Consider the following 27269-nt stretch of genomic DNA (forward strand, 5'->3'; position numbering starts at 1 on the left):
GGCCTTTCCCAGTGCTTTTTGATTTTTTGGTAACGTCAGGCAGCTGAACTTCAGTGAAGCCATCAGGTCGTTATCAGAAGTTCATGAAGGTCTGAGGCTCTACTGACATTTATGACGTTGTAGGGCTCTGAACATCGATGCTGTACATTTATTTCAATTTATAGAAACATTTTCTTTGTTTTCTAGAGACACACATCTTTAAATTCACAGGCAACAACATGAAGCCTGAGCTTAAAATGCAATGAAACGAAACAGAGCTGAGCAGTGAGAAGAAGCTTTCTGCTCCTCGACTTCCTGGATTTAACATGATTTTACCAGTTAGCACAAAATGGAGGCTTTTCTGAGAATTCTTTGGGCACCATTACTGTGACATTCTTGTTTGAATGCTAAATGGTAAATGGCGTGTACTTATAAAGAAGGCCCAAAGTGCTTTACAGTCCCGTTCACACACTGATGGCGCCAACCTATCACCAAGGACACTTCGAAAGATGGGCGGGAATCAAACCTGCAATTTTCCGTATCGAGGTCAGCCGCCCCACTAGTGCAGCACGGCCGCCCCCTATGTGTGAAGACACTCAGGAGGAGCAGTGGAAGAACAGCCTACGTTAAAACCGGATCACCTTGACATCCAGACTCACCAACACATTTTCAGACTGAACTAAAAAGTTTAAATTCCTCAAAATGAAATAAAACTGGTTTATTTGAAAGACTCTTTCTTCTGCATCATTTCAACTCCTGTAGTTTTATGAAGCAGACATAAATGTATTTAGATTTATCCTGACTGACAAAGAACAGCCAACAACTGTCCAATTCTGCACAGTTTAGATTAGGGGCTCCAAGTTGTGGTGTAGTGGTTTGCACTCTCGCCTTCAATTCTCAGCTGAGACCGTTCTGTGTGGAGTTTGCATGTTCTCCTGGTGGCTGTGTGGCTTTTCTCCAGGATCCTCCCACAGTCCACAAACATGCTTCATAGGCTGATTGGTGACCCTGAAGCTGTCAGTGTGAATGTTCGTGGATGTTTGGTTCTGAACAGACACCGCCTTCACCCAACAGTAGCTGGATTGGCTCCGCCCCGTGACCCTGAAAGGATCAAACGGGTTTAAAGATGGATAAACAAATGGATGGATATTTGGATCCACTTCTTCTTAAAACTGTCCTAGTGTCTCAGTGAAAAGTTGCTTTTTTCTACAGTGAAAACTACAAAAAACAAGAGCACGTGGAGTCCCTGTTGCCAGGGGGCGGAGCTTCATCTTTAGGTCAAAGCACCAAAATGTTCTTGTGCACGTTACAGTACCTGCGTGCTCACCTGGTTGAACACACAAAGTTTATTTTCAGAGAAAGTCCTGCAGGGGGCAGCAGAGAGTTTTCCACAGTAACCACTATGTTCATCCTCAAGAACCAGATGAACTGTCATTGTTCAGGTGGGGGCAGACTCCTTAAACTGTGCCGAGCAGGGGGGTGGGGCCTGAAGCCTAGGACAGGGGGGCGAGGGCTGCTGATCAGTGATGGACACACGACGGAAAACAAAGTGAAAGGGAGCAGTGGATGGATTACTGTGTAGCTCAGCCTTCAACTTTTGGGGGTGGGTGTCTGGCGCCAGCTGCTGGCAGCTGCCCCCCATGACCAAAAACAGCCCGTAGCTCTCCGGATTGAGCACCTTAAACTTGAGGGCACACAGTCGACACACGTCCCTCACGGTGGCATTGGGCCGCACCTGCAGAGTCTTGGCTGTGCAGCCGCTATCCAGCTCCTGCAGCGCCACCCGCAGGTAATTCTGGGGAGGAGCCAGAGGAAAAGCAATGCTAAAGGGGAAACATTCCATGATCCAAAAACACGTCAGAAGCAGAAAAGATTCAACACACTTTCAGGAAAAACTTAGTCTCTTCTTGCTCTGACATCGGAGCTGGCTGAGTGTGGTATGAATGTGGGCGGAGCTGGCTGAGCGTGGTATGACTGTGGGCGGAGCTGGCTGAGCGTGGTATGACTGTGGGCGGAGCTGGCTGAGTGTGGTATGGCTGTGGGCGGAGCTGTCTGAGCGTGGTATGACTGTGGGCGGAGCTGGCTGAGTGTGGTATTGCTCTTGACGGAGCTGGCTGAGTGTGGTATGGCTGTGGGCGGAGCTGGCTGAGTGTGGTATGGCTGTGGGCGGAGCTGGCTGAGTGTGGTATGGCTGTGGGCGGAGATGGCTGAGTGTGGTATTGCTCTTGACGGAGCTGGCTGAGTGTGGTATGGCTGTGGGCGGAGCTGGCTGAGCGTGGTATGACTGTGGGCGGAGCTGGCTGAGCGTGGTATGACTGTGGGCGGAGCTGGCTGAGTGTGGTATGGCTGTGGGCGGAGCTGTCTGAGTGTGGTATGGCTGTGGGCGGAGCTGGCTGAGTGTGGTATTGCTCTTGACGGAGCTGGCTGAGTGTGGTATGGCTGTGGGCGGAGCTGCCTGAGTGTGGTTTGAATGTGGGCGGAGCTGGCTGAGTGTGGTATGGCTGTGGGCGGAGCTGTCTGAGTGTGGTATGACTGTGGGCGGAGTCTGCTGAGTGTGGTATGACTGTGGGCGGAGCTGGCTGAGCGTGGTATGACTGTGGGCGGAGCTGGCTGAGTGTGGTATGGCTGTGGGCGGAGCTGGCTGAGTGTGGTATGAATGTGGGCGGAGCTGGCTGAGTGTGGTATGGCTGTGGGCGGAGCTGTCTGAGTGTGGTATGGCTGTGGGCGGAGCTGTCTGAGTGTGGTATGGCTTTGGGCAGAGCTGGCTGAGTGTGGTATGACTGTGGGCGGAGCTGTCTGAGCGTGGTATGACTGTGGGCGGAGCTGGCTGAGTGTGGTATTGCTCTTGACGGAGCTGGCTGAGTGTGGTATGGCTGTGGGCGGAGCTGGCTGAGTGTGGTATGGCTGTGGGCGGAGATGGCTGAGTGTGGTATTGCTCTTGACGGAGCTGGCTGAGTGTGGTATGGCTGTGGGCGGAGCTGGCTGAGCGTGGTATGACTGTGGGCGGAGCTGGCTGAGCGTGGTATGACTGTGGGCGGAGCTGGCTGAGTGTGGTATGGCTGTGGGCGGAGCTGTCTGAGTGTGGTATGGCTGTGGGCGGAGCTGGCTGAGTGTGGTATTGCTCTTGACGGAGCTGGCTGAGTGTGGTATGGCTGTGGGCGGAGCTGCCTGAGTGTGGTTTGAATGTGGGCGGAGCTGGCTGAGTGTGGTATGGCTGTGGGCGGAGCTGGCTGAGTGTGGTATGACTGTGGGCGGAGTCTGCTGAGTGTGGTATGACTGTGGGCGGAGCTGGCTGAGCGTGGTATGACTGTGGGCGGAGCTGGCTGAGTGTGGTATGGCTGTGGGCGGAGCTGGCTGAGTGTGGTATGAATGTGGGCGGAGCTGGCTGAGTGTGGTATGGCTGTGGGCGGAGCTGTCTGAGTGTGGTATGGCTGTGGGCGGAGCTGTCTGAGTGTGGTATGGCTGTGGGCAGAGCTGGCTGAGTGTGGTATGGCTGTGGGCGGAGCTGGATGAGTGTGGTAATAATGTGGGCGGAGCTGGCTGAGTGTGGTATGAATGGGGGCGGAGCTGGATGAGTGTGGTAATAATGTGGGCGGAGCTGGCTGAGTGTGGTATGAATGGGGGCGGAGCTGCCTGAGTGTGGTTTGAATGTGGGCGGAGCTGGCTGAGTGTGGTATGGCTGTGGGCGGAGCTGGCTGAGTGTGGTATGACTGTGGGCGGAGTCTGCTGAGTGTGGTATGACTGTGGGCGGAGCTGGCTGAGCGTGGTATGACTGTGGGCGGAGCTGGCTGAGTGTGGTATGGCTGTGGGCGGAGCTGGCTGAGTGTGGTATGAATGTGGGCGGAGCTGGCTGAGTGTGGTATGGCTGTGGGCGGAGCTGTCTGAGTGTGGTATGGCTGTGGGCGGAGCTGTCTGAGTGTGGTATGGCTGTGGGCAGAGCTGGCTGAGTGTGGTATGGCTGTGGGCGGAGCTGGATGAGTGTGGTAATAATGTGGGCGGAGCTGGCTGAGTGTGGTATGAATGGGGGCGGAGCTGGATGAGTGTGGTAATAATGTGGGCGGAGCTGGCTGAGTGTGGTATGAATGGGGGCGGAGCTGTCTGAGTGTGGTATGGCTGTGGGCAGGAGCTGTCTGAGTGTGGTATTGCTGTGGGCGGAGCTGGCTGAGTGTGGTATGAATGTGGGCGGACCTGGCTGAGTGTGGTATGGCTGTGGGCGGAGCTGGCTGAGTGTGGTATGGCTGTGGGCGGAGCTGGCTGAGTGTGGTATGGCTGTGGGCAGAGCTGGCTGAGTGTCGTATGAATGTGGGCGGAGACTCAGACACACCTGGAAGTCCTCGATGGAGGGTCGTTGGGTGGTGCGCCTGCGGTGCCACTGCTTTAGCGTGTCCTTGGTTTCTGAGCTCAGGACTCGGGCCGCCTGCTCCTCCTGGAAGTTCTTGATCAGGGACAGGGCTCCGTAGGTGCTGGTCAGGTAGTACCCCCCTGAATGTTAGACAACAGCCATTTGAAGACACATGGAAGCTATTGAGACCCCATCAGAGTTGCTCCACCCAAGAGTGAAGAAGAACCTTCTCCGTGCAGCAGCAAGGGATCCAGCAGCTCCATCATGTACAGGACCTGGTTCTCCAGCTCGGGGAGGTCACACTGGGCAAGAACGTAGGTCAACATCGGCAAGAAGTCATCAGCACCACACAGACGACCTGCGGACGGGTGGGAGTCAGATTCATTTCCTTCTCAGAGACTCTGAGGAGGCGAGGACCCTCACCTGCAGCGTCCTCCATCAGGGTGTAGATGAGCTTGCAGACGCTCAGCAGCACCCTCACCTTCTCCTCTGGGGAGTACAGGGCACACATGTTGAGGAGCTTGGTCCTGATCTTCTCTATGGCCACGGCATCAGGGGGGCACATGTCGACCACCCCCATCTCCTGTGGGGGCTGGGCCTTGGCTAGAGACAGGTTCTCCTTCAGCTGCTGCCACGCCCCACTGCGCACCTGGAAATCCTGCAGGGCGGCGCTTATTGTTGGCCTCAGAGGTTTCAGCACACACTTATGCATGGCTCTTTCCAGAATATGGTCTGGGGAAGGGGGGGGGGGCAAAAGAAACAGTCTGAATGCCACAGGTCTTTGAAACGTTAGTGTCAAGAAGTACATTGGTCCCCTAAGATGGAGGAGATGTTTGGGACAACACATTCATTTATTTCCAATCCAATGTTCCAACATTTCTGATGGAACTCTTATGGTGGGGGTTGGGGGGGGGTCTTATAAAAGGCAGGAAACACAAAAGCTAGAGCTGTTAATTACCAATAGATATGACACCAGAGTGAAGCATTTGTCCCAAGATGATTTCTGAAACACACACGAGGAAGAGCAGCAAGAGGGTGAAGGTCACACCCCTCTGACTGTGGTGGTGGTGGTGGTGGTGGGGGGGGGGGCAGGATCTGGGCTCAGATTGGAGCACCAGACTCAGAAGAAGAACTCATTAGAACAACGGTTCTCAGTGAGTCACCCCCCACCCCCCCACCCTGCGAAAAACAAGCTCATTCACTCAACAGGCACAGTGTGTGTGTGTGTGTGGGGGGGGGGGCACAGATGGATCCAGCGCACAGGCCCGTCTCTGATGCAGGCTACTGCACGTACGTGCACGCCTCACCTTTTTTTAAGAGACGCAGGGGGCATCAGAGAGCAGACCCCCTCTGCTGCCCGTGCACGTGTTTGTGCACGTGGCCTGCAGTGCTCCGGCCTTCAGCTGAACGTTAACAACAGCATCCTTGTGCTCTTCCTCTCCGTGCAGAGCTTTGGACACTGAATGCATGTGTTTAGCAAACAAATGTCCTCAAAACAACGAGTGGAAATCCAGGTGAGCGTGATCCGGCTAACTCATGTGAGACTCAAGGCGCTTCTTCTTAGGGCGCCATTTTAGAGACCATTTTAAAGAAAAGAGCAGAATTCCCAGAAGCTGCTTCTGACTGCTCTGTGGCTTCAGGAAAATAGACTGTAGCTCGGTAACAAACACCTGAAGTGAGTGGGCGGCACAACACCTGAAGGAGGACAATCAGAAGGATCAGTTTGTGGTTTAGCAGTCAGTTTAGCAAGACATTTGCCTAACTGGAGCGCTTTGCCTGCTGCTGCTCCACCTGGACAAGAGGTGAGCTTTGTGGCAGTCAGGTTTATTAATAAAAAAAGCTACTTATTGTGTTTCATGTCTCACATCAGCATCTTTTTATAAACAGAGCAGGTTCACATATTTATCTCTGACAGCTCTCTTTGCTCTCACCGAATGTAATACTCCTGTATTGGCCAGCGTTGGCTGCCATCACCCATCATTGCCCCCCCCCCCCACACACACACCAAAGGGCATTTCTTGAACCTCGTCTGCAGCTCAGGTGTTCCACATTATGCCTTAAGTCCCACTCTGATCATCTGTTGTTGTTGTAATGATGATTATGAAGTTTTTAGCTAAAATCTCTGTCATTTTCTAGGACATAGTTTCTGCAGAGCGGCAGGAGGACTGTTGGCGCAGAGTTAGATTGTGCTCATTTCCCATTATTCCCTTTTTTTTACTCTCTCCCACTAGCTTACAGCTCTCAAAAACCCCACTAACACCATTTTGTTAGTGGTGCAACAAAATGGAGAGCAGTATCAGATCTATCCATCCGTCCGGTTCTGATCCAGATTCCAGCTCAGAGGAGGAAAACAAAGACCTTCATGGATCTATTTGTCTGACAGTGGAAGGATCAGAATGGAGCAGACCATGGGGTTGTGGTCCGCCGATTGTGGTTTTTCTGTTACAACTACAATCTTTTTTTTTTTGTCTACTCCAGATTCATCACAATTTCTATGTCTCCCATCATCAGAAAAATGCAACAGGAACATGTTAAAAACACCAAAAAAGCCATTTTCATTGCAGTAGGTCTTTCAAGCAGATTCCCTCCCACTCCCTGGTAACTTTCAATGTCAGTATTTCACCCAACTGATGCAGCCCCCCATACACCATGACCATCCATAAAATCAACAAAACCCCTTATCCTCTCATATCACTAACCTTCCCACTACTCACAATCTCTTTACTCCTATTGAACTGGTTTACACAATAACCTCTGTAACCTGAACATTCATGCTCCACTCAAAACTAGGTCTGTCTACTCAACGTCACTGCTTCTTGGTTCACTCGGACCCCCAGACAACTAAAGCTGAAGGAACAGAACTTAAATGAATATTCAGAAAAACTGGTATTTCTATCCATGAAGACATATAAACTATACCAATTATTATTACTATTACCAAAAGTATTCGCTCACCATATGACTCACACATGAACTGAAGTTCCGTCCCATCCCTTACCTACAGAGTTCAATATGATGTGGGTTCACCTTTAGCAGTTTCAACTCTTCTGGGAAGGCTGTCCACAAGGTTGAGGAGCGTTTTGAGGAATTTTAGACCATTGGTGAGGTAACACACTGATGTTGGGGAGAAGGCCTGGCTCTAAGTCTCCGCTCTAATTTATCCCAAAGGTGTTCTATGGGGTTCAGGTCAGGACTCTATGGAAAATAAAACTTGTTCCTTGGTGTTCGACACTGTTAGTGAGAATAATGTTCAAAATGTGCTTCTCTCACTACCTGGTGATAAGACACCAGGTATTTATTACATTGATGGTAGAATCTTTAAAATAGTTGCAAATGTTTTGAACAAACCAATATGTCATATTTTTAATAGAGCACTGATCAGTGGAGTGTTTCCTGACAAACAATCTCTAATTAAGGATCATAGTAGTAAGTTTAGGGGCTGTCATCTGGACTTAGTTATTAGCTATTTCTAATTCTGAAATAGCTGGTAAAAGAGCTGGTTTATATGTGCTCATGGGGGGGGGGTCAGACCTGAAACTGGATGGTATTGTAAACTTAGCCTACATGGTTTCTAAACTAAACTAAAGGATGAATAGTTAGAGTTTACTGCTTCAAATTGCAGACCAGTTCATGTTCTTCCTGTTTTGAGTAAAATATTTAAAAGGTTGATATTTAATCAAATGCTAAACTATTTGCCTGCAGACCAGGCCATTCAAGCAATACGGCATTAGTACATATGGTAGACCAGTGGTTAACACATATGGATCATAAAAAACATGTGGGTGATGTACTTTTAGACTTCACAGCTGCTTTTGATGTAATCAACCATGCATGATATTCTGTTGGCAAAGCTCAAATGTTGTGGATTTTCACAGTTGTCCCTTTCACTGATAAGAAATTATCTTAATGGCAGAACACAGAAACTCCTCTTCAATGGTAGCTTGTCTGAAACAAAGTTTAGATTATGTGGTATTCCACAAGGTAGTTGTTTGGGTCCACTTTTACTTTCAGTGTTTGTGAATGATCTGTCCCAGGAGGTGAAAAAATGCAGAAGTGATGTTATATGCAGAAGACGCAACTTTATTCTGTGCATCTGCTACTGTCCCAGAGCTCAATACAACCCTACAGAATCAACTTTATTCAGTTACCAATTGGGTTAAGATTAATAACTTGGTTCTTAATACATCTAACACAAAATGCATTGTTTTCGGTACAAAATATTTGTTGAATGCACCATGTTACCTGAATTTGAGTATTGACAATAGTTTTGTTGAACAAGTGACTAAAACCAAGCTTCTGGGCATCAAATGGGATGCTCAGCTCTTTTGGACAGATCAAATTAATCATATAGTATCCAAGATGGGCAGAGGAATTGCCTTGGCACGGAGGTTTGCGCAATACCGTCTACCTTCAGTCATGAAGACAGTTGTACAGTCTCTGGTCCTGTCACATCTGGAGTATTGCCCAGTCATCTGGTCTAGTGCTGCACAGGGGCATCTAAAAAAATTACAACTTGCCCAAAATGGAGCTGTCAGGGTGACTCTTGGTTGCTCTTATTGGACCAATGTGAATGAGATGCACACCACTTTAGGGGGGATGAGGGTAAAAGACAAATTACAACTCAGTCTTCTATGCCTAATGCACAACGTCATTTTTAAAAAATACCCACAATTTTTGGTAAACAAAGTATTATACAGTGGGTATTGTCATCAATATCAAACTCGTCAGGTCAGCTATGGTGGTTTGATTGTTCCTTTTTCAAGATCTAACTGTATGAGACGAAAAGTGCTATTTAGATCTTTTGTTGCGTGGAATCAAGTTTCTGGAAGGACAAGGCTTATTAGTTGCAAATCTCATTTCAAAAAGATTTTAAAACTAAGATACACGGACTGCTTACAATAACTACCGATTTGCATGATTTGCTGTTATGAAATGTATGTGTTGTTGAGATGCTGGTACAAAAATGAAATTGTTTTTAAGTTATTATAACATGTGAAGCTTTTAAGGTAAATATGATGAATTAGTCAGTAAATTTTATAAAATCATTTTTGGTTTTTGTGAAATTGGTAAAATGTATATAAATATTTGCTTATGGACCCCAGGAAGACTGGCTACCACCCTGTGAAAGCTAATGGGGTTCCAAATAAATAAACCAATAAACTCTGTGCAGGCCAGTCCAGTTCATCCACACCAGACTCTGTCCTCCATGTCTTTAAGGACATTGCTTTGTGTACTGGTACACAGTCATGCTGGAAGAGGAAGCAGTCGCTCTAAATTGTTCCCACAAGGTTGGGACCATGGAATTGTCCAAAATGTTTCGGTATGCTGAAGCAGACTCATTAATCAGATTGCCAGATTGAACAGTGAGATCCATCACTCCAGAGAAGGCGTCTCTACTGCTCTAGAGTCCAGTGGCGGCGAGCTTTCCACCACTGCATGTGACGCTTTGCATTGCACTCAGTGATGTGTGGCTTGGATTCAGCTGTCCTTTTCTACCCTTTTTCTAAGATTACAAAACCTCTGAATCTACTCCCACTTCACTTCTACTCCTTTGAGTTTTGTAACACCACAGTATCTTTCTTTGCCTTAAAAACCCAGCACAATCATTGGCAACTCAGACCCATTTCAAGTACTAATCCACTAATTCCAGTGGCCACATGTCATTTACTCTCAACATTTACTCTACCTTCAGTCAATCAAATTTCTAAACTCTGTCAAAAATGCCCTGGTCAAGGCAACTCTCCCCTCCCTGGACCTCCCATCACCAACATTATTCAATCGTCCCTCCCCACTGGAACTATTCCCCTCCACACTCAAAAAGGCTTCTCTTCACATTCCTCCATCCATTTTAGAAGAACAGAAACACTCACCTGACCACAGGTGTTAGCTCACCTTTGCACTAATAGTTTGCATGATTGAATTGAATTCACTAGTTGGTTTGAAGGCATAAGTGTGCGTGTGTGAACACTATCTGTATTGTGTACATGTTGACAATTTTGTGTTTATAACATTTGGGTGTGTGTGTGTGTGAACAGACCCCGCCCCTTCTAGATTTGTATCACATTGAACCTGACCGTAATGATAAACATGCAGCAACTTGTTGCTTCATTCTGCTTCATGGTTTTACCCCACCTTCCCATAATCACCCTCCTATCCCCCCCTCTCTCTAACGTCCCTCCCTCTTCTTCCCTTCTTTCCTTTTCCGTCCGGTCCAACACCAAAGATTTTTTAAATACGATTAAAATTAATAAAGTTTAGCCTCGATTACAAAAGGGGTTTATTCAGTCATACCTCTGGTTTGTCTGAAGATTAATAACCCCTGTTGTTAAAGTAAAATATGTCCAACACAAGAGGCCTTCAGTCCTCATCTGCCTGCCCAGCTGTTGGACAGGACAAGTTAAGAAAAAAATAAAAAATAAAATAGAGTATTGTCACACCCATACCCAAATAACATGGATCAGATCCCATCAACCTCAGTAATTCCCATCCCCTTTTGTAATATTCCATTCATTAGAAAAAGAAAAACTGCTGCAGCACAACTTCATACCCATCTTTCTCATTCTAGACCGACTCTCCACCATCTGTATCATAAACACAATTGGTTCCACTACATCTCTCAGACTGTACTCAGTTTATTTAGCTACAGTGTAAATATTCACTCCACGACCGACCGACTGACCGACCGCACAGTTCCTGTCATTACAAGTGTGCCCCTGGGCTCTGTCCTGGGGCCCCTGCTAATGATCATTTACCCTCTCCCTCTCTTTCAAAAACTCTGAACAAAATATTCACTTCCATTGTTATGCGGATGACACTCAGCTCTACAGTTCTACCAAACCTGACTCCTCTCTTCCACCCACTTCTCTTACCAACTCCCTGCTCTCCATAAAATCTTGGTTCACATCAAATGTCCTCAAATAAATACAAATAAAAAAATTAAAAATTTACTTTTTTTAAATTTTGCTATGTTTGATTCCAAGAAAGGTGCCGTACTATTACAGTTTATTATAATTATTATTTCAAATGCGATACCATCTACTTTATATTTGGACCTTCCAGAAGCACCTCAGGATTTTCCATCTTCCTGATTCCAGAGTAGACAAGCGTCACAAACGTTTTGAAATGCTGCACTTCCTCCTGCAGGAGTTTCCACGTGCACGTTGTGCTTGTTTGACAGGTTTTTTTGTGTGAATGACTAAATAAATGCCCCCCAGCCCACCCCAGGGATCATGTGTATTTTGCACTTTCAGTAAAAAAAAAAATTTCTTCTACTTTTTAGAAAAGGAAAACCTTTGTGTTGAAGGTCACAGCCAGTCTGCCGGGGGGTCTGAGGAGGCTAACCTGTCTGATCCTCATTCAGGTGACTGACTATGCTGGGGGCCACGCTTCACCCCCAGCTTTTCTTTATGCTTTGGCGCACAGAAGAAATGTGGATGTGAAAGTGCTGGACTTGCTTTTATGGGTTTTCTGTAACAGTTTTCCATAAAGACATCACTCACACTTCCCAAAAAGGATTGCAGCTGCAGTGTCAACAGTGAGATCATGGGGGGGCCACGCTGCAGCAGCATGCATGCTCACCAGGAGGACATGTTCTGATGGAGCTGCAGTCCAACCAGAGATTCAGGATCCTCCTCCTCTGCATATAACAACTATTTTCTCGTTAACATAAAACTGTTCTTGTTGAGTGTGCAGTTTTTCCCGCTCAATTCTTCCAAAGCAACGTGTTTTGATAGAGCTGAGTCGGGGCTTCTGAACATGCCTGTTACAACACCCCCACCCCCAGGCAGAAAGGAGGTTTTGTGTCATCCTTCAAATGTCCTCTGACATCGACAGAAGGTTTCTGTCTTCTTCATTTTTTCCTGCAGAAAATGACCTCAGTGTTTGAAAAACACTCTTCAATTTGAAAGGTTAAAGGTCCCACCAGGTGTCTTGTATGGGTGACATTTGTTCTTTCCTTTTTGCTCTGACTTAACTAGCATGAAGCTCGTTCTCTCGGGTCGGCCAAAGAGCTGGTGTCTCCTAAGAACCAGTTTGCTGGGTCGGGTTCTGGTTCTGAACCAGAACTTGCACCAGCTTGGTGGAAAAGCCGGCACTCTACGAAAGGCTCAGACTAAACCAGTGTCACTCACCGATGTGGTCCTCAGGAATGAGGCTCTCCATGGGGGGCTGCATCTCAGAGCTCTGTCGCAGATACATCTTCATCTGAGTGATGAACTGACGGACGGTCTGCAGCAGCTCCAGTCCAGAGGAAAAGCTCTGCCACGCCTGGGCGCCCCCCCCGTCGACCATGAAGCTCAGGAAGTCCTGAACCAGGGATCCAAAGTAGGAGGTGCTGTCCAAGGACAGCTCCAGCACCCTGTGGACTGCCTTCTTCTGGGGGGTCAGTAGTGAATGGAAAACGCTGCTCATCTTGCTCAAACGTCCTCTCAAGGCCTTCTGGAGGACTAAAGCCCCCCCGCTGGGGATCTGCTTGGGGCTCCGCCCCGCCCGCCCCATGGTCAGGTCAGAATCGCTGTCCAGGCTCACACCATACTCTGGCTCTCCTTCATCATCCTCCTCATCTTCATCCATGCTGCAGTTAGGCAGGTGGGGGGGTGGGAGGGAGAGGGGCAGGTGAGTGTCAAAGTCCGCCATTGTTGGGGGGCTGGGCTCGTGCAGAAAGGGGATGAAAAAGGAGGAGGACTGTGAGAAACTCAGCGAGTCTGAAGAATCTGTTGAGAAGCTCATATCACTCAGGCGGGCCTCCCCCCCAGCAGACCCTTCCAGAGCCCCCCGGTCCAGAGAAAGCAGGTCGGTCCTCAGAACTGAAGACCTGCAGGAGTCTTTGGATCTGGGGGCCGTCTTTTCAGAGTCATCCTCCTCCAGACTGGATGGCTGGAAGGTCTTGGCTTGGTGTGGAGGGAAAGACTGGGATGGCCGCAAAATGGGTATGGGGGAGCTAATGCTAAACCTTTTTTGGGGGGGGTCAGAAGAACAGATGTTATCTGAGGAACTGAGGCAAGGAAGGAGGCTGGCACTCCTCTCCCTCCCCTCCATCTTCTCCTTGGGGGTGTTGGTCCACGACACCTTTCCTGGCATACTGTGCGGTCCTACAACTTGGGGAGGGGTCTGCTCGGCAGTGGGGGGCGGAGGTGTAGGGGGTCCGTCAGGGGCAGGCCCGGTTTGACTGGCGTTTCTTTTGCAGTTCTGCACGCTTCTTCCTTCTCCCTCACCTCCAACCTCAAGACCGTCAGGGCAAGAGCCCCCCCCACTTGGCTCATGCACCTTTGCAAAGAGGGGGTTGAAGAAGCACAGCGCCCCGTTGGCCTGGAAACAGTCCAGCTCGGACAGGGGGCGAGTTTGAAGAGAAAATGCCTGGACGCCCGCCGGGCAGACGGCTCTTTGGGCATGTGGGCGGAGTCTGTAGGGAATCGCCGTCCCTGATGGAGACAGTGAGCTCTGCCTGCTGTTAAGCAGCTGAACATCCCAGAAGCCTGCATGACCAAAAAAGAGAAGATTAGACTCCCACTTCTACTGATCCACCAGTGACAACATTGATTTTAGTTTGACTTCAGTCTAGTTCTGGTCGTCTTCCTATCAGATTGTAGTCCTACAGCCGTCTGATTTTAGCCTGTGTCAAGTATGAGGGTCAGCGGTCTAAGCAAAGAGTTCCAGACTTCCCTCTCCCAGGCCACTTCCTCCAGCTCCCCCGGGGGGAATCCATAGACGATCCCAGGCCAGCTGAGAGACGTCGTCCTTCCAGCGTGTCCTGGTATTCTCAAAGGGACATGCCCAGAACCCCTCCCCATGGAGGTGTCCAGGACCAGACTCCCGAGCGGCTCTACTAGAGCTCCCTGCGGGTGACTGAGCGTCTCACCTCATCTCTAAGGGAGCCCAGCCACCCTACGGAGAAAACGACTAACGCTTGGTCTAATAAAAGATAAAATTTAGTCTGATCTCATTTGTATTTAGTCTAGTCTGATTTCAGTTCATATTAAGTCTAAATTCTGTTTGGGTTCAGTTTGATCTCAATTTATGTTCAGTCTGATTTCAGTCTGAATTCAGTAAAAACAGAGTCTAATTTCAGTTTGTTCAGTCTATAAGTGTAAAAATAGTCTTTGAATTTAGTTTACATTCATGCTGATTAACGTTTAGGTTCGTTCTAGTATCAGTTAAAGCCCAGTCTGATTACATTTTAAATTTAATCTAATTTCAGTTAAAGTTCAGTCTTTTAGCCTGATTTTGTTTTACACTTCATCGGATTTCTGTTTCCATTTAGTCTGAATTCCCTCCTATTAAATGTTGTCTCAGTTCAGGGATGGTGGACATCACTAAGATGATTGTTTTTACTGAAACAAAAAACTTGTGAAAAACAAAAAAATCTCCAACAACAAAAAGGAAAATAGATCAGAGCTGAGCAGCCGCTTCCGTCAGAATCTTTTTTAACCAGAGTTTACATTCAGAAGCTCCCCCTTTGTTTTTTCAAATGTATTTTCCTTTCCTGGAAATGTCTCTACAGACACTTAGGACCACCATCAAGCCCTCCGCCGCCTCAGCCCCCCTAACATGAAAACCCAAAAGCTTTTTGAAACACATAGAAAAAGGAAATGAAAGCTGGAGGTCATACTGTCACCGAGTCGTACCACCAAACGAAGTCACTGCAGCATCGTCTGTCCCTCAGAGGATCCAAGCGTTTTCACAGCTTCTGACAGACCAGCAGCCGTTTCTGAGCGCGCTCTGTTCTGCTGTGCTTTGACTCACAGCCATGAATGAGGAGCCTGGCTCCTCCCCCCTTTCAAGAGACGGGAGCTCCCTCCTTATTACGTCTGGAGCACAAAGAGTCTGTGTTGTTTCTGGGAAATTATTCATGTTTTGCAACTTTCATGAAAATTTGATTCCCTTGACATACGAGAAAATCCCCACAAACTTGCACAGGTGAGGATGAGATGTATTTCATAACCCCCCCCCCCCCCCCCCCCCAATTTTTCTTAACTTGGGAAAGCCTACAAACAGTTTTATGGCTGTCCAACCCGCAGAACCATGTCAACCATTTTGGTGACGGGAGCGCCGTAGACTGTAAAAACGATGGATGAGTGGAGGTGTGACCCCGCCCACAGACAACGCCTAACATCCGGCTCACGCCAAATGAGGCAAAATGCCTCACCATCGCTTCCTGATCCGGGCGCCACCATGCTGAAACCAGTCGACAGTGATTGGTCAGAGTCGCTCTGAGTCATTGTATCTATAGCAACTACTATCACCGTTGCCATAGATACAAAGACTCACAGCCACTCGGACCAATCACTGTCGACTGGTTTCAACATGGTGGCGCCCGGATCAGAAAGCAATGGTACTTCCTATTTGGGAAAATGAGAGGGGAGGGGTTGTTTTTACAGCCAATGGGTAGCAGTGGGTGGGGCTAATCTGATTTCAGCCTAAATTTATTGTGAATTCAGGCGGATTTGAATTTGTGTTCAGTTTGAGCCACAGAAGAACTGTCAACATGGGGGGAGAAGCTGAGCATGACAGACCAAAGCCCGAATGATGGACAGCACCCTGAAGAAGTTCTCCTCAGTGCAGCTGCAGAACATTCACGATAAAAGTCTGTGAGGAGAAGCACCATCAGACACCCTGCTGACCCCCAACCTCACGGTCAGTTGTGTTACTCATCTAAACACCAAGTCCACAAGAGTTACACAAAAACAAATCTGCAGTTTTCACATCAGACGAGGAAAAACGATGATGTACCTCCTCCTACAAATACTCAGAACCTTTACTAATAAAACCTTCCACAAACCATAATGATCAAACACCAAAAAAAGTAAAAAAACAAACCAGCGGCCATTTCAGAAACCTCCTGCAGATCGCTGAAGGTCACAGCCGAGGTGATGGGCTCCGGCAGCCTCAGCGTGACGGGAAGCACATCTCTAAAACAAAAAGGGGGAGAAGAGGCGTTCCTCCACCTGTGGCTAGGATTCACGTGTCTCACTTCAGGCGTAGCAACAACAGCAATATTAGGTATTTTAGTCAGACGTGAACATCTGGTTACAGATGTTGAAGTGAGGATTTTAAAAAACCAACACAAAGAAGAGGATGCTGGGAAATGGAAGCAGAGTATCATGAACTTACCTGCTGAAGCAGCAAAAAGCCACAAGGCGAAAAAGGTCTGCGAAACTCAAGCTGGACCCCTCCAGGGAGAAGGCTGCGGCACAGCAGACAGAAGAAGTTAACTCATCTCATCCAAAGGTGTCAGCAGCGCAGTCATAGATGAGAGTCACAGGTTTAATCCTGGACGGCGTGTCGCAGAGCTCGCCATCTGCCCCTTTCTATGGTAGGGAAAGCTCCAGCCCCAAGAAGCTCCGCCTTTCCATAAAGCTTTAAGCAGCTATTTTCCACCATCATTTGCAAATAAATTCTTTAAAAATCCGACAGTGTGATTTTCTGGATGTTTTTGTCCTAATCTTTTCTCTCATTTCAGGTTAACCTATGATGAAAACTGCAGGCCTCTCTCATCTTTTTAAGGGGGAGAACTTGCACACTGGGTGGCTGACTGAATACTTTTTTTGCCCCATTGTAGACTTTGGGTGTTTTCAAAATACAGTGGACCATAATGCACTTTGTTTTTTCATATATGGGCATTTTGAATTTTTTTAAAGCCAATATGAATATCTCCACAGATATCAGAAGTGTTTTGCTTTTAAAAATAGCTCACAATTAGCTATACTTTGATGTACTTCATAGGTTATATATGTATGTAAATGTGTGTATATGTATGTTTTGAAGTATATTATGTTTTATTGCATATTTATGCTTTGAGGCTTTAGAAAAATAAGTTGAAAGCTTTTATTTTGTTTTTTTGTCCTGTTTTTTCTTCATTTTTAAGGGATCTGTACCTCAAACGGTGACACGATCTGAACCGTGGCTTCTGGGATCCGTAGTACCCCTACTTTTATGCCCCACTGCAGGCGGGACACCCCCCAACCCTACGGCTTCTGCCTCTGCTGTTTAAGCTTTTCAGGCCACCCCCTGGGGGCCTCGACACTCTGGGGGCTCGGAGCTGAACAACGTAATTACCGGTAAAGCGTAGAAAAGAAAATTGACGCCCGCCTTCTGTCACGTGATGCTGACATGACAGTAGGGGGAGGAGCTTACTGCACTGGCTCTCCTTGATGGGAAACTCTCTGACAGGGGCGGCGGCGTCTCTGCTCGCGCGCAGACAGATGACCTTCCTCTGCAGGCTGCTGGACCGTCTGACCAGAAACGTCTGCAGGAACAGGAGCAGACGTCTGACACACATTTGCTTCAACTGGCTTTACTTTTGCTTGTTTTGATCCGTAAAACTGAAGCGCTTTTGATTTCATTATCATAATCCTGAGAATGTTGAGCCTGGACTCCTAGAGAGTGCAACAATAATAAACTTCATTTTTTCTGCTTTTCAGGTAAATTCTTTTTAGGAAGCAATTCAAATTGTCAAATTCTACTTTTTTTAAATCATAAAATCTTGGTCATGTTTAAAAAGACAGATATAGTCTGATTTTAGTCATAAAGGAAGAATCAGTCAGAAATCCTCTTGAGGGGCTGTGATCTAGCTCTTACCCCAGGGGGCTGCCCCTGCAGAATTCGGTTGGCCCCCTGCTGGCTGAGGGGGAGCAGCAGCCACACAGAGTGCGTGTGCGTCACTCGGTCCAGGATTGTGAGGCGGCGCTGCAGAGAGGCGTACCCGGAGTCACTGGCTCCAAGCGCCTGCTGACCGTCTGACGTCTGCAGGAACAGAGCCCCCACTTCCCTACTGAGCCTGGAAACAGAGGTTTGGAACTTTAGACCGCATTTATCATGTTTCCCACAAATGGCATTAAAGTAAAGAAAGCCCTCATCACATCATTCCACTTTGAGCTTTTCAGCTGGTGATCCGTTCATTTAGGAAAGGTCGAAAAAGGAAAATGTCAAAAAGAAGTTCAGTTTCCATTTTAATGTAAACATCTCCATTCCTAAAAGGCTCCGATGGATTGAACTAAGTTTAGGTTTAGAGTGAACAAACATAATATACATGTTTCTGCATATGATGTTTTAACATGAAGTTTTAATTCAAAACTGTGATCAGATGTAGATATTGTGTAATATATTTAAAATATATTAAATAATGTAGGATTTATGTGGGGCCTTCATAAACTTAAGTTCCTAATTCATTAAAGACGTTTCTGCGATGCTCAGAAAAAAGGTCTGATATCCGTTAATAGCTTTATGAGTACGTGGGTCTGACTCATCAGAGGGTGTGTCTGTGGGGGGGGGGGACTATAACACTGAGCTACATGCAGCAGGAAACATGAAGCATGAGTGAGAACAAGTTGAACTGCTGTCACAACTCTGATGGAGTCTGACGAATGTGCAGTTCTGCTCCGGCGTGTCTCACAGGAGCGCAGCCATTTCCTGAAATGCTTTGGGAATCCATGTCTGCAACTGAAGATCGGATCGTGTCACAAAAATGAAAGGAAACTCTTTGGAAGTAAAGCTGGACTCTGAATTTGTCTGGGACCACCAGTGGTATGGGAAGGAGTGTTTTTTCATTCCCTTGAATCTTAAGACATTGCAGACTCACATGGAAAATCCCAACAAAAGGAGGGAGAAGAAACAGAGCAAGAACAAAGTAAGATCAAGGAAGAAACAGAAGAAACAGGAAGAACAGAAGAAGTGAGAGCAGCAGATGAACATTATGGAACAACAAGGCTTCAAACAATGACATAACTGCAACAAACAGGTCACGAACCTCAAAAAAGAGCTCCAGAAACTCTGACGGGCTCAGGTCCAAGAAGGATCTACTGAACTCTCTCCTGAACCTGGTGCATCGCCAGTCAATGCACTTTGCCTCACTGGAAGCAGCTCTACAAGACACTGTTCATCGGGACCCAGACGCCTCCCTCAGCTGTCCTCGGGCTCATCGTCCAAACGGCTTTGGTCTGCTGCAGGAAGAAAGCTTTGGACTGGGATGGCTTGGCCCGATCCAACTGCTTTGATGCCTTATCGGTTCCACTACTCAGCAAACTGCTGCTTCTCACACCAGGAGAGCCCCACCCTCGTCTTATGATCCATTTGGATCAGCCAAATTCCAGCCGATATCTACTCAGTGAGTAGATTTCCTGACACAACCCCTGTTCCATTTGCAGGTCCTAAAGAGGCGCATGTTGCAAAGTCCTCTGCGCCCGCTCAGGAGCGGGAATAAGAAAGAGGAAAAAAGAATCCATCATAGGAGTTTAGAGTGATTATGAATGTGGATGTCAGCAGGTCAAATGTGGGTGTCTTACTATAGCTTCATGTTTGGTTCACAGGCTTTAATGAAGGGAACAGTGTTTTTGCAGATTGCAGCTCATTTCAGAAGCTAAATCATATTTTAACCAACTGTCACATTTTTGAAAAAACTCTTTTGTTTTCTCTCTGCAAAGCTCCATCTTTGAGTTTTCTCAGAACATGAAAACCAAGAACTGTCCTCTGCAAATCCTGGAGACAGCCATCAAAACCCGCTGGAAGATTCTTCCCAGAAACCAATGTGAAGGGATCAAGAAGTACGTCGTCGGGTTAATTATTAAGCCTCCGTCTCTGGTTTGTGAAAACTGCTGCTCAGTCTCCATGAAGAAACTTTGTACCAAACGCAGAGAAACTTCATGTTGGAGTTAATGACCATCATAAAAAGGCCAAACGCAAAAAAGCTGAAAGATTTGTCTCATTAAAAAAAAGCTCTGATACAAACAGACTTCTTATAAAACACTTTAAAAGTACTAGTATTCACTGCACCAAGTAATGGGGATTACTGTCGTTTTTGAACCGTGACGTCGAGAGGAGGCAACGTCGAGAGGAGTGCAACAGGTGAGAAGGCAATGACAACAGTCATTGCCTTCTCACCTGTTGCTTATGTTCCACCTGCCCAGAGTTACCTAACGGCCAGGAATAGCTGCCACTCAGCTGTCATCCAGACTCATTTGTCATGGGAATCTCCACGGTCAGGCACCTGTACAGAAGCCATGCTCACCTGTACAGAAGCCATGCTCACCTGTACAGAAGCCATGCTCACCTGTACAGAAGCCATGCTCACCTGTACAGAAGCCATGCTCACCTGTACAGAAGCCATGCTCACCTGTACAGAAGCCATGCTCACCTGTACAGAAGCCATGCTCACCTGTGACATCACTACCTTTGCCTCCCAGCTCGCCCATCACATCTCTGTTTCCACCATAGTCTGTAAACGAGTGTGAACAACTTCCAGCTACAACAGAGACTCTCAAGAAAGACTCCATCATCCTCACCCACTGCGTCAGACGATTCAATAAACAGAGCATCATCCTGAACGTTGAACTTCCAAATGCCCACCCACTGACTGGACCCCTGCCAGAATCATTCTTCTCCAGTCCCAAACACACACCAGCTCCACAGAAGGACATCTCCAACACATACAGTATGCACAACAGACATCCCATCATGTGCCCTTGTGATTTTTTTTATGTTTGCTCTCTAATCAATAAATTGTATCCATCCATCCATCCAAACTGTGTCTTTTGGAGTGGTGGTGTGTAGCTTTTCAATTTTCTATAAAGGGAGGTAAAAAAGCAGTGGATCGATTGCTAAAGGCAAGACCGTGGTCTAAAGCAGCGGTCCCCAACCCCCGGGCCGCGGACCGGTACCAGTCCGTGGCGTTATAAAGGTCGGGGACCACTGGTCTAAAGGTATCAGATCCAGAATGGTTCTTCTGACCAATAGAAGGACTGAGTAACAGCTGTTTATTTCTCTATAGACGTCTATGGGAGTTTGGCTGCCCAGTGGCTACTTCCTGTTTGGAGTCCTAGGGAGGAGGGGTTTCTTAGTCCAGTTGTCTTATCCAGTCAGCAGAGGACTAACAGCCTTAATGGAGGCTTTAGAGTTGAAGTCTGGGCTCACCTTAGCAGCGTGAGGATGTTTTGGTCTCCATCTGAGGTCTTCCTCTTCTCTCCCATCTCCCTCCTCAGAGAGCAGATCTCCCAGGCAAATGAGTCAATGAGCTGCAAAAACAACAACATGTGGCCTTCACTGATCTATCTGGAAGAAAGGAGTCCAGGCAGGGACCAAGTCCTTTATCTGCGATTTACTTTGTTTTTTTATGAAAGCAGACTTTCTGTCATCAGTCTGAGGTTTGAACTGCAGAACAGCAAGAGGTTGAGACCTCCACCACACTGTAAGAATGGGCCCACGGTGACACACTCCCCAGATGTTCAGAGCCTCAGCTGAGCACCAGACCTGCTCTGAGTCTCTTCGGGATGTCTGAGCTTCACCCCCCATCTCAGAGGAGTCCCCAGCTCCCCCTAAAGGAGGCTCATTAACAACCAAAGTTTAGGGTCATCTGGAGAGGGGGGCACATGCATGTGAACCTGGAGGTTTTGTCTTTATGCTTGGCTTTCTCTGCATGAAGACCAGTGTGACTGTGGATTCACCGGCGCCTCCATCCTCCCCACCGATGGTCGGAACACCTGAACCCCTCCCCTTCAGATCCACTGCCTTGGGTTAGAGCTACAGAGAGGGACTCTCAGTGCAATGATGAATGGACGGAGCAAACTCTGGTCGGACATCAACCGCTAAGTGACGTCAGCAACCCCCCCCCCCACACACACACACACACAGACAGCTGAGTTTAATGTCATCTCCTCCTCAAGTGTGTAAGAAGGGGGAGAGCCTACACCCACCTTAAAGAAATGACCCTTCCTTTGTTGCGGGGGGGCCACACTCTTGCCTCCGGTGGACATGCTGTTTCTATCGCGCTGACCATGAGAACCTGTCAGGAACAAAGATCACCTGCGTGACGTCATGGCAGCGCAGAGCTCAGAGGGAAGGGAATCCGCCGATGACGTCAGATTTGGGTCAGAAGTTCTCATTTCAGAGAGAAAGTTCGGGCTGGTGTCTTACATTCTGCTCCGTTCTGTGGTTCGACTCTGTAGTGGACGGATTCAGAACCAAACAACCTCCATGATTTCTGGTAGATGCCTGCGAGCGTGCGCGTGCGCGCGTGTTTACGTGAAGGAAACTTTTTAAAAACTTCCCGGTAGGAAACTTCCCGTTCTTACCTGAAACGGTCGGATTGGTTCAGATCCGTGGAAGAGCGGTCTGCCGATTCTCTGGCTCGGAGAAAGAGAGCCTTCACGGTTCGTTTTGGCCCGGTTCGGTTCAGGTTCTCCTCGCGGAGCTTCGTCTCACGGGTCTGTTGGACTTTGGATCCCGAATACCCGCACCTGTCCCGGTCCTGTCCATGACCAGAAACCCCTCCATGAGTCTAATCCAAAAGCTTTCAGCTGGAACCAGCGACTGCGGGACTTCCGGTTCCTTTCAAAATAAGCCTTTCCTGTCGTGTTTGCGTTGACAGCGTCGTGAGCTTTATTAGTGACCTCGAAGTTGTTGGTTTACGGGGGGGGGATGACTCGACAGCAAGCTCCTCAATACACAAGGAGGACAAGGTCTGAGAACTGCCGCCCAGGAGACGGTCACGCGCTTTTACTCTGAAGGGAGAGTCCCCTTTCCCTTTCTCCAGAACGCAAAAGTTTCTGATCACGTGACCCAGCTTTTAAACTATTGAATTCAGAAACCAGCTCTGTTCTGATTTGTCTTGTGTTTCTGTGTGCAGCGGTTTTTAATAGAAGCTTCTGGTTTTGACGCCGTTGAGAAAACCGTCTCCTCTGTTCAGATGTCATGCATTGTCACGTGGCTGCATCACAGACATCAGAATAAGTGCATGTAGAGGCAGATGTAACGACAGAAAAGGAGCAGAGAAAGGGCTCATTTGTTTATTTCAGCTATTACCTGGGTTGGCTTGAGTACGGGGCATGTTTAAGTCCGGGATGGGTCAGTCACTCTGCATCACATTGGAAGATTTTGAGCCATCTCGCTCCTTACAGAGTTGCTGCTTTGTTTTTAACTTGGGAGTGCTGGTTTTCCCAGTTAACCCTTGTGCTATCCTAGGCACTTTACCATTGGGAGTTGGGTCATCTAGACCCACTAGACAGTGCTCTGAACCTTTTTTCTTCAATGATTTGTGATCTTCACTGGTGTCCATGGATTCCATGAAATCTTTCCACCTTTATCCACCTTTGTCATGGTAGGGAGAACACGTCAATGTAAGGGTGTGGTCATCTAAGATAGCACAAGGGTTAATTCAAAGTAACTCATGCAGAGCTTTGAGTCCACACTGAAGTTAATCCCACAAGGCAAAGGAGCCTTCAGAAACCGGATCAAGATTCATTGCCTCCTAATTGATTGGAACTGAAATCTCACTGAATATTTACAACAGCAAAGCGTTAAGCTGTTGTGATGTAGCCTGCTGACATGGTGAGCCGCGTCCACTCAAAGTGTCTGAGTGAAAAAGCTCACCCTTTCAAACACAAAGTTCTATCAGAAATCCTTTTCTGGACATTTTATCCTCATTGATGAAGTTTGCAGCGTCGTTTCTCCGTGGATGGATGACAGAATCTGTAAGCTCCATTACTTCTGGTCAGTCTTTTACGAGTTTTAGGCATCCATGTGGGTTTGGAGATATTAAAAAAAGTTTTAGATCTAAACGTTGTTTTCTGTTCATTACAAAGCTGTATCAGACTGTTTTTCAGCATCTGCATCCAACATGTCCTCCCATCCATTACCAAACCTATGGTTCCTTTTCAGGGTCACAGGGGTGCCAGAGTGTATCCAGCTGCTGTCGGGCGGAGCGGGGTTCACCCTGGATGACCTGCAACATGTCGCCTTTTCTTTCCTTTATCCCAAATGAAGGACACAGCTGTTCTGTTGAAAGTCTGAAAACTAGAGAAAAGCTCAAGTCGGATTATGTCAAATCATTATTATCCTTATCTTTCAGTTTATTCTTTTATTTGAAAAAAGAAAAGTGCTAGTGACAGCATGATCGAGCTCCTGTTCCTGAAAGTTCTTAAGCTTCAGTTCAGAACATTGTTCCGAGCTTTGACTAAACTAGGGAAGTCACGTGACTATTCTAATTCCTGTTCCTTTACGTCACCAGCTGTTCCGAATCTTCACTGTTGTTTTCATTCTCTACAGAATTATAATTCAATGAAAGATAACAATGTGATTATCTAATTGATCTGAAAATGTCATCCAACATTTCACAAAAGGAAAAGGATTTCCAGCAGGGCATTTCTTTTTTCCTCTGAATCAGTCTTACCTGCCTCTCTATCTCTGTTTTTATTTTTAAGACGATAAACTTTTCTGTCTTTTCTGATTGGTGGCTGATAATCACCCGTTTCTTTGTAGTGCATTCAAAAGCTCTTCCAAATAATGTCTATTTGTGAGTGTTGAGTATCAATCATTTTGAGTGAAGAAATGGAATAAAGTAGAAATCATCCCAGATCATCTGTTTGGGATCACTTTGAAATTCTTGAGGAGAAAAATGTTCAATGTGTTTCTTGTATGCAACATTTAACATTTAGTAATAACACAACACCAATGTGGAGACACCTGAGAACAAAATATCCTGATGTTTCATCCAGTCTGAGGTCCACTCAACTCAGTGCTGAATCTAAGTGTGGAATGCACATCTAGCTGGACTCAAATTCACTAAGGGGGCCCAAGCCAGGGTCTCATTGTGCCGTCCCAAGCCTGGACAAAGAAGGTTGTGCCAGGAAGGGCATTCGTACGTAAAATCTTTGCCAAACCAAATATTGGAACACAGTTGGTCAAAGAAGGAGAGGAGGAAGGTGTGTTCATAAGACGTGAGAGAAGAGGAAAGTCCTGCGTCTTGGACTGAGAGCAGGGACTTTGACTGTTGGAACTATGACAGGAAAAGGTAGAAAGTTAGTTGACATGATGCAGATGAGAAAGGTAGACATACTGGGAGTCCAGGAGACCAGGTGAAAAGGTAGCAGGGCTGGAAGCTTAGGAGCAGGGTTCAAGTTGTTCTATCATGATGGAGATGGGAAGAGAAATGGAGGAGGAGTTATCTTAAAAGGAGGAGTTTGTTAGGAGTGTTGTGGAGGTAAAAAGTCTGAAGATGGAAATGGAAGGTGTGATGTTTAATGTTTTTAGTGGGTTTATCCCACAGGTAGGATGTGAGCTGGAGGAGGAGGACAATTTCTGGTTGGACCTTGATGAAGTGATGATGAGCATCCCTCTAGAGAGTTGTCATTGGTGCAGATTTTAATGGACATGTTGGTGCAGAAACAGAGGTGATGAGGTGGTGATGGGCTGGTTTGGGATCCAGGAGAGGAACGTAGAAGGACAGATGGTGGTTGATTTAGCAAAAAAGATGGAAATGGCTCCAGTAAATCTGTTCTTTGAGAAGAGGCAGGAACATAGGGTGACCTATAAGAATGGAGGCAGAAGCCCACAGATAGACTACATCTTGTGTAGACAGTGTAATCTGAAGGAGATCAGTGACTGCAAAGCAGTGGTAGGTGAGAGTGTTTCCAGACAGCATAGGATGGTGGTGCATAGGAGGATTCTGGTGATGAAGAGGATGAAGAAAAGAAGGGAAAAGGTAGAGAAGAGGACAAACTGGTGGAAGATGAAAAAGAAAACAAGGGCTTATGATGACTTGTATGCTAGGTTGGGTAGTATAGAGGGAGAGAGTGACCTGTACAGATATCCAGGATAGGGATGGTAATGTACTGACAGGTGTCTGTGGAAAGAATACTTTGATGAATGAAGAAAACCAGAGAGAACAAAGAATAGAAGAGGCGACTGCTGTGGAGGTAATAAAGATAATAAAGTAATAAAGATTAGTGGGGGTGAAGTGAGGTGGCATTGAAGAGGATGAAGAGTAGAAAGGCTACTGGTCCTGATGTACCTGTGGAGGTATGGAAGTGTCTAGGAGAAATGGGAGAGGAGTTTTTGACTGGCTCGTTCAACTGGATCTTAGATGGTGAGAAGATGTCTGAGGAATGGAGGAGAACTGTGATGGTGCCCATCTTTAAGAATAAGGAAGATGTGCAGAGTCTAAAAACCAGAGTGGAAGGCCATTACAAATGAAAGGATCAAAAATATGTATTATAGTTTTATTGTTGTTTTTATTTGTGCAATGCTTAAAGAAACTTGTATTGATGATTTTTCATCATTGTCAATTATGATACTAACATTGACTCAAAAAGGGGGGGGGGGGCAAGTGTGGAATAAAGTTTTTTGTTGGTGGGGCAGCCCCCCCCCCCCCCCCACACACACACACACACACTCACACACTCATAGCTCCATCCCTGACATTTTTTATTACATATTTTAGCACAACATGATCTAAACTAGAATGAACATAACTAGAATGTACAGCCCTTGTGCTATCCTAGGCACTTTAATGTTGGGAGTTGGGTCATCAGCGGCTGGGTAGCTCGGTTGGTAAGGTGGGAAGCTACCATGCAGGAAACTGGGGGCAATTACCATATCAATGGCGAGCAGTTAACATCACCCAGTGAGGGTCCTTAGGCAAGGCCCTTAACGCTACTGTCTCCCGAGCGCGGTTTCGGCTGCAGCTCACCGCTCCCCAAGGGGATGGGTCAAATGCGGAGAAAGAATTTCCCTTCGTGGGATAAAATACAGTGTATATTTTTTTTATTTTTTTTTTTATATCTAGACCCACTAGACAGTGCTCTGAACCTTTTTTCTTCAATGATTTGTGATCTTCACTGGTGTCCATGGATTACATGAAATCTTTCCACCTTTATCCACCTTTGTCATGGTAGGGAGAACACGTCAATGGAAGGGGGGGGTCATCTAAGATAGCACAAGGGTTATAAAGCCGGTCAGCATTCCACCTGATTCAATGCTTTGCATCTCAATAGACGTTGGTCCAAACAGAATGTCTTTTCATACAAAACTTACTTTATAAACCAGCCTATGAAGTTAAGAAAAGAGCCCAAACACGAGACATCCAGTTTTGTTTTGTTTTGTTTTTTGTATAAAGAATGTTTTTTTTTGTTTTAAATTGTTCTTGTGGCGTTTTTGTAATGGTGGCAAACTATTTTCTGAGTAT

General features: G+C 46.9%; 1 protein-coding gene across 2 annotated transcripts; it reads right to left on the minus strand.

Annotated features, from left to right (window-relative positions):
* Positions 1-15: 15 nt before the first annotated feature.
* Positions 16-22790, minus strand: LOC101174854 (ras and Rab interactor 2). 2 transcript variants are annotated; one of them, XM_020709230.2, is made up of 13 exons: positions 22381-22790; positions 22223-22248; positions 22003-22091; positions 21224-21324; positions 17897-18095; positions 17453-17564; positions 16430-16502; positions 16136-16227; positions 12451-13794; positions 4745-5053; positions 4548-4679; positions 4304-4461; positions 16-1774 (listed from the first exon to the last, which is right to left on the minus strand). In XM_020709230.2, the coding sequence occupies exons 3-13, from the start codon at positions 22060-22062 to the stop codon at positions 1418-1420; spliced, it is 2937 nt and encodes a 978-aa protein (XP_020564889.1). In that variant the 5' UTR covers positions 22063-22091; positions 22223-22248; positions 22381-22790; the 3' UTR covers positions 16-1417. The 2 variants fall into 2 exon arrangements, with proteins under 2 accessions (XP_020564889.1, XP_020564887.1); XM_020709228.2 differs by lacking the exon at positions 22223-22248.
* Positions 22791-27269: the final 4479 nt, after the last annotated feature.

Source organism: Oryzias latipes, chromosome 15 (assembly GCF_002234675.1).
Source record: "Oryzias latipes chromosome 15, ASM223467v1".
Classification (NCBI taxonomy): Eukaryota; Metazoa; Chordata; class Actinopteri; order Beloniformes; family Adrianichthyidae; genus Oryzias; species Oryzias latipes.